At 50.4% G+C, this 7,687-nt stretch overlaps 1 protein-coding gene across 1 annotated transcript; it reads right to left on the reverse strand.

Annotated features, from left to right (window-relative positions):
* Positions 1-2,042: 2,042 nt before the first annotated feature.
* Positions 2,043-6,681, reverse strand: tril (TLR4 interactor with leucine-rich repeats). Its single transcript, XM_072675005.1, has 2 exons — positions 5,374-6,681; positions 2,043-5,268 (listed from the first exon to the last, which is right to left on the reverse strand). Exons 1-2 carry the CDS (start codon positions 6,607-6,609, stop codon positions 4,450-4,452), a joined length of 2,055 nt encoding a protein of 684 aa, XP_072531106.1. The 5' UTR covers positions 6,610-6,681; the 3' UTR covers positions 2,043-4,449.
* Between the last annotated feature and the right edge of the window lie 1,006 nt (positions 6,682-7,687).

Here is a 7,687-nt window from a genome sequence, read left to right on the forward strand (position 1 = left end):
TCATTATAAATGTTCATTTCACTATAAGAGCTGACAAAATTATAGTTTATCAGTGAAAGAACACTGCCCCCTTCTGGACACCATTCATATCACATCCCAAGTATTACCACAGCAATGTGATTAAGTGACCTGACAGAAAGAGGGGATATTGGAATCTGTCTGGAGGAACAGAAACCCCCTTTTCCAGATTCTTATATAGATCAAATAAAGCTTCTACAAAAGGTTCTTCAGGTGATGCCATAGAAGAACCATTTTGGTTCCATAATAAACCATTTTTAACATAAAAGTGATGTGAGTGTGACACACCTGCCTCTGAAGCTTGGAAAGGTTCTTTACACTCGTCTCTTTTTGGTTGCCGTGGCCGACCATATGATCCGATCAGCAACGTTTCCATTATTATCTGTGTTTCAACATTTAGCTGTGTGAAGTGAAGCGATACAGGACGATGATCGTAGGTTACCCATAGCTCAGCTCATCACACACTGCATCATCTACACTCCTCACAGCAGTCATCAGGTCGTCTGGCACATCTATCAACTGGGATTTTAGCTCCTTCTCTTTTTCTGGCCCCTCTCCCATAAAGCCCAGCTCTGTGGAGTGGACGGGTTTAAGTGGTCCTATGGACAGATACTCAGATCTCTGCTGTGGAGCTTTCCGGCTCTTTCAATAGAGGTTCTACAATAGGTTCTTTAAACGATGCCATAGCAGAACCATTTTGACCCGATACCATTAAGCATTGACTGGATTCTTAGAGTACCTTCTTCCATATGCTGGGAGGCCTTTTTTATGCCACTCTCCCATAAAGCCCTGCTCTGGTCTTATAGACAGATACTCCAATCTCCACTGTGGAGCTTCAGGGTTGTCTATGGTCTCGTTCTTGCCTCTCTGGTGAATGCCTTCCTTGCCTGGTCTGAGAGTTTTGGTGGGCGGCCCTGGGTTTGATGGCGCTCTGTGGGATGTTTGGGACATTTCTCAGGTATATTTTATACTGAGATCATGTGACAGATCATGTGAGACGCTTAGATTGCAAACAGGTGGACTAATTATGTGACTTCTGAAGGTAATTGTTAGGGCCTCATTGCAAAGGGAGTGAACACATATGCACGCACCGCTTTTTCAGTCTCTTTTTTTGGGGGGGGGGAATACTTTTGCAATGCACTGTAGTCCTTAAAGGCCCCACAGTGTATTTCGTAAAGACTCTGAAAGGCCCCACAGTCATCAAAACTGAGCAAGGGGCACCACCAAGATCATGGAGAATTCCAAACAGGTCAGGGACAAAGTTGTGCAGAAGGACAGATCAGGATTGGGGTCCAGAAAAATAGCCCAAGCTTTGACCCACATCACAACAAACCTGCCAAGATAGAGGTGCCCACCGAAACTCTCAGACCAGGCAAGAGAGTTCAGAGACTTCCTCCAGGAACCATCTGCAGAACCTTAATTACCAGAAAACACCAAACTGGGGGGTAAGTGTGTTTCTGCTTGTGGAAACATCATACTGTTAGAGTCATTACAGACATTACAGACATTAATGCTGAAAAAATAATGAAGAAAATATAGCAGCTGTGTTCTGAGCTCGGTTCCTCCAGGGTTCTCCTGGACGCCCCCCAGTCCAGCCAGCACAGCGTGGAGGATGTGTTCACCTCCATCAGCAGCAGCAGCAGCAGCAGCAGCAGCTCACCTGATTTACCATCATTAAGCCCTGATTCACCACCAAACCAGGTGTTGATCTGAGGAGAACTCTAAATAATACTAGACTCCATGAGAGAGGAGAACTCTGGAGATGTTCTAATGATGAGCACAGTGATGGAGAACCTCCACCACTTTCTGTGTTTATTCTAATATCAGTGATTTACTGAGCAGATCAGCAGCTTTACACTCTGATTTTGGACCTTGATCATTTGAGCAGTTCTGCAGATACACGCCACCACCATCACCATCATCATCATCATCATCCACTGGATAGCGTTCCAGAGCTCTGACGAAAACATTTCTCATCCTGTACTCTCAGATCTGCAGGGTTGTGATTAATGACAGGAGTTTATTTAGGAAATATCATACAGAGTCAGTTCAGTTATTACGTACATGTCCATTATCATCAGAGGAACATCAAGAAGTGATGCCAACCAGCAGCTGGTATAAAATGTGAAGCAAATGTGCTTCTAAAGTGAACCTTAGGTTTTTTAGCACCCCTGAAGAATTTCCAAGCATACACACACACACACACACACACAAATACATTGCTCCTAATTCCTCAAACAGGCCTGTATACTGCCCTCTGTCCCCAGCTGCCCGGCCTCTATGAGTCTTAATAAAGTAGTGGTTACTTGTGAGGCACAATGTTGTGCAATGAGTCTCTGCTCTATCTGTGTTTACCTAATACACACAGACATACACACACACACACACACACACACACACACACACATTACAAAAACCTAGCAGTGTAAAGGTCTAGGCACCCCTGGTCAAATAGGCACCCCTGGTTAAGATTCTTGAAGTGAACCTTTGGTAGAAAATAGTAATTATGGCATGTGCAAAAGTTTAGACAACTCATTAGGTCTAAACTGACTCATTAGGACTGGCAAGGCTGGTCAAGAATTGTCAGTTGGCTCTTCCAGTTCGCCTGGTTGAAGATCATAAAAGTGAAGCAAAGGAGGATATCAACAAATGTCAAAGTGCTCTCCCAATCCCCACTGCCTGCAGAGTTATTAAAACTTGGAAGGGAAGAGCTGGACGAACACAGATACTCTAGTACTGCTGGTAAACTGACCAGAAAGGGCAAAGCAAACCTATGACACCAACACAGGCGTAGTGGTGCACTGTTCTACTGTGCAGCGTACTGGAAGAGCTGTCAGAAGAAAACCTCTTAAAACCTTTTATTACGTTTTTTAAGGTAAGTTGTTTATTTGAGTACTTTAAACCCTTCTGCAGGGTGAAGGCTGCTCACGACTCTACTCTTCTGTTTTTCATTTCTGTTTGTGCTAACGTTTACAGGACAGTTCAGTTTAAAAATACTTCAGAAATATCCCTAAACTGGTCATTTAAACTTGTCTACCAGATTTGTCTGTAAAACGTTTTGGTGGTGTCAGCAAATACTGAGAATCTCAGGCCCCGTCCACACCTGGATGTTTTTGTGGAGATATTTAAAAATGTAGCTTTTTCTCTGGTCCACCAACACAGCATTTAAGGAGACTCTGAAAAGGAGGCTTTTGAGAGCGTTCTGCAAAACTGAGTGGGTGAAAAAAAAAAGTTGCATCTGTAGCAATCGCTACTGTACTTTACTGTATAAAGTAACACTGCTTTAATGTTTACAGAAGAAAATGTTTGAAGTTTTCACTTCAAAACATTTATCAAATATGTAAATAGATCAATATGACATAATTAGGTCATTAGACAAATTTACATTATTAGGTCAAAATAATATGAATGCCTCCACTCCCTCATCTGCCAGAAGGTGTATATTAGTGTATATGTAGTGAGCATGTCAGGCCCTGTCCAGACGGATCCAGAAATGTGTAAAAATGCAGCTGCTTCTCTGTTTTGGCCTCTTGTCCACTCCAACACAGCAAACTGAGATTTCCAGAACACTGTCCAGGGAAATACGTTTTTCACAAAGACTAATTTACTTCTATTTTTCAATTAAAAAATAAAATATAAAAAATAGTTCTATTTTTAGTTCTGTCCACACCGACACAACCTTCAGGAGATGAGAAAACGGAGGTCCTTGAAAAGGTTCTGCCGGTGGAGGTCTTCAGATCCATCTTCAGTGGTTTCATGTGAACGCTGACGTCACACAGATAACCTGCACACGGCTGGGTTTACTGTTTCATCACGCTGTGACAGAACAGGCTGCCTCACATTCAAAGAAGCTGCAGAAACTCCACTTCTCTGCATTATGGGGAGTGTTTGGGATCTAGAGACAGTGCTGTCGCCACGGCAATGTAAACAATCTCAATGGTAGTTTAAGTCTAGATTGAGAAATCTCTCAGCTCAGCTCAGTGCTGTGTTTAGGTCTATGTTGGCCGTTATGCTGGATCCTGATGAACTTTGCATCAAACCTGCTGAAACAGCAGGATCCCGCTGTTGTTTTAGGGCTGTTTTTATATTCTCGTATGGACGGGGAGAATTCAGGAATGCTGCTGGAGACCTATGTTTTTAAAAGTATCTGGACAGGGACTACACTCTCAAAAATAACGGTGCTAGAAAGGGTTCTTTAAGCGATTCAATAGAAGAACCTTTTTAGATTCTATTAAAAAGCATTTCTGCCTTCATTTGATGGTACACGTACATCTGACAGATGGCTAAACGGAATGGAATTTACATGGAATGACAACGTTCCAGCAGACAAGATAACGGGACCCTAATTTTCGAACCCTAATGGGACATCGTAGGCCAGGAGTGCCAAAACATTTGCACACAGCTGTACACATCTCTCTCTCTCTCACACCCCTAGTCAGAGAACCTCGGCATGGTCACGTCCCCCTCTCTGCACACAGGGGGGGCGCCGTAGACCCTGTCCCCTGTAAACTGGATCAGGTCCCCCTCCTCGGCCAGCGCTCGCCCGCTCCGGTACGCGCTGAACTCTGAGGACGCGCAGGCGGTCACCATGGCAGTGCGGAAAGGGGTGCGTGCGGAGTACGAGTACCCCCTCCCGCCTTTGATCCTGCTGCTCCTCCTCCTCCTTCTCCTCTTGAAAGCACGCACAAGCCCCGCCCCTACCAGCATGAGCAATAGCAGCAGGCTCACCGCCAGAGCAGTCACAGACAAAGGCCACGCCCCCGCCTCATGAGCGCCTCCTGTTCCGGTCACAAAGCCTGTGCAGTGCTCCCGCGAGGCCACGTGACACGCGGCCCCGCCCACCACACTCTCTACGCATGCCAGGTAGGCAGAGTTTGGGCGGAGCTCCTGCAAGGTCAGCTCCCTGCTCGCGCCCTCAGCATGTGCGTAGCGCGGGAATCGCGTGGGGCTGCCCAGACGGTCAAAAAACACCCGAAAGTGCAGCGCGAGCTCACTGCCGTGAACCCCTGTGCTCCAGCGGATGGTTGCCGTGGTGTCCGTGACGTCGTCCGCAGTGACGTTGTCGATGTGGTGACGGTTAAAGTGACAGGCGTCCTCCATTGTCATGGGAACTGCCTTAGTTGCCAAGGCTACCTTAAGGGCTCTGGCTTTCCCACGCATCTCCTTTGTTCTCTGCCATGTTGGAGACGACTCCTCCACCTCCTCTTGCTCCTCCTTCACCTCCTCCAACACCTCCTCTTCCTCCACCTCCTCCAACACCTCCTCCTCCTCCTTTACCTCCACCCCCACCTCCTCCTCCTCTTCCTCCTCCTCCTTTACCTCCACCCCCACCTCCTCCTCCTCCTTTACCTCCACCCCCACCTCCTCCTCCTCTTCCTCCTCCTCCTTTACCTCCACCCCCACCTCCTCCTCCTCCTCCTCTTTCGCACCAGTTATGCACCAGTCCTTCTCCTCCATCTCCTCCGCGTGCTCCTCCCCCTCCCCCTCGTTGCATCGTACCTCCACCTCTCCTCCTTCTTCCCCATCTCCTTCACCTCCCCCCGAGCGACTCCTCAGTGCCTCCGCGCGGCAGCCGCACCTCCACACGTTCCCGCGCAGGTCAAGCGCGCGCAGCGCGGCGTTCCCCGCGAGCGTGCCGCCCTCCAGCCTCGCGAGCCGGTTGTGGCGCAGCGTGAGCACGCGGAGGCGCGCGAGGTGCTTGAAAGCATCCTCGTGCACGCTCGAGATCTGGTTCCCGCCCAAATCGAGGCTCTCGAGGCGCGCGAGCGGATCCAGCAGTCCTGCGGGCACCTCGGTCAACGCGTTGTCGTCTAGCGCGAGCTCCCTTAGGCGCGAGAGCCCCTCCAGAGCCTCGGGCTCGAGCCACGCGATCCCGTTCCCGCTTAGCGACAGCGTCTCGAGCCTTCGTAGGTCCTGGAAGACGCGCGTTCCCACGTGCGCGATGCGGTTGCGCGCGAGCAGCAGCGTCCTGAGCGAGCGGAGGCTCGCGAAGGTTCGCGCGTCCCGCAGCTCCGTCTGCCGGTTGTCGGAGAGGTTGAGAAACTGCAGGCGCGTGAGGTTGGCGAAGGCGGCGGGGTGCACGCGACGCAGGCGGTTGGACTCGAGCCGCAGTCGCGTCACGCTCGCCAGACTCCCGAAGGCGCCGGGCTCGAGCTCCTCGATAACGTTGTGGTTGACGTAGAGAACGGCGAGCTGCGTCAGCGGGCGCAGGGCGCGCGGAGGCACGGCCGCGAGGCGGTTGTGGCCCAGGTAGAGCTCGCGCAGCTCGGGGACCCTCGCGAACGCGCGCGGGTGCACGCGCCCTATGCGGTTGAACTGCAGGTCGAGGCGCTCCAGGTGGCCGTAGCGAGCTAGGTCGCGAGCGCCCACGTCGTCGATGAAGTTGCCCGCCAGGCCGAGGACGCGCACGACGCTCGCGCTCTCCGGCGGCGGCGCGCTCGGCACGGCGCGCAGTCCTCTGTTTGCGCACAGGACGTGCAGCGGCGCGCGCCCGCACTCGCAGAGCTCGGGGCAGAGATGATGATGTAGGCTGGCCGGCGCGAGGCAGAGGGCGAAGAGGTGGAGGAGGAAAAGGAGCGCGCGCGCGGCCATTCCCGGGAAAGTGCAGTGGACATTCCTCTGCTGAGACCCCGCTGTGTCCGGACGGAGGGCGCGAGCAGCCCTGCAGATCCAGCTGCAGTGAAGACTGAGAGAGAGAGAGAGAGAGAGAGTCCGCCTACTGCAACCTCTCTCTCTCTCTCTCCACCAGTGGTCATCTGGTGCAGATTACACACACACACACACACACACACACACACACACTGAGCCGGCCCTCACTTTTCTTTGTTACCAGCAGAACAAACTGACCCCTTTATAACATACACTACATGGACAAAAGTATTGGGACACTACTCATTCATTGTTTCCCTTTAATATCAAGGCTATTAAAAGAGTTTCTCCTGCTTCTGTTGGAGTAACTGTCTCTACTGTCCAGAGAGGAAGCCTTTCTACTATGTTTTGGAGGTGGAGCATTGCTGTGAGGATTTGATTGCATTTAGCAACAAGAGCTGAAATGTTAGTGAGGTCAGGATGCTGGATGATTATGATGATCACCACCCACCTCATAATCCCCAACTCCTCATCCCAAAAGTACTGGATGGAGCTCCACCACCATCACTCCAGAGAACACAGCTCCTCAATGCTGGGGGGCTTTATACCCCTCTAGCCCACGCCTGGCATTATTAAGCAGCATGGAGCCAATAGGGTCATGATGTTGATCTGCTCCAGAGAGTCCTATTCTATTGGCAGTACTTCTTCTTCTCTACAGGGACTAGACAAGCTGTGTGTCTGCATTTGCACATCTGTGTCAGCAATGGGTGCAGCTTAAAGTAGCTGAATGTGTTTATTAGAAAGGGTGTCCACAAACTTTTGGACATACAGAGTATAATAGCATACAAGGTGTTTATGAGGAAAAGAGCTCACTGAGTCGTATTCAGTGTATTTAGCACACACACACACACACACACACACACACACACACATTGTCTCCACCCCTCCTCCCTTCCTTACTGGCCAGATGTGGACAGCAGTCTTCTAACAGCACACACACACACACACACTGTTGGGATATGGGTAAAGCAGCCTCTCCTTCCCACGGGGGTCTCCTGAGGGGCCTGCAGAGAGCGAACGG

The sequence above is a fragment of the Salminus brasiliensis genome, chromosome 3 (assembly GCF_030463535.1).
Source record: "Salminus brasiliensis chromosome 3, fSalBra1.hap2, whole genome shotgun sequence".
NCBI lineage: Eukaryota > Metazoa > Chordata > Actinopteri > Characiformes > Bryconidae > Salminus > Salminus brasiliensis.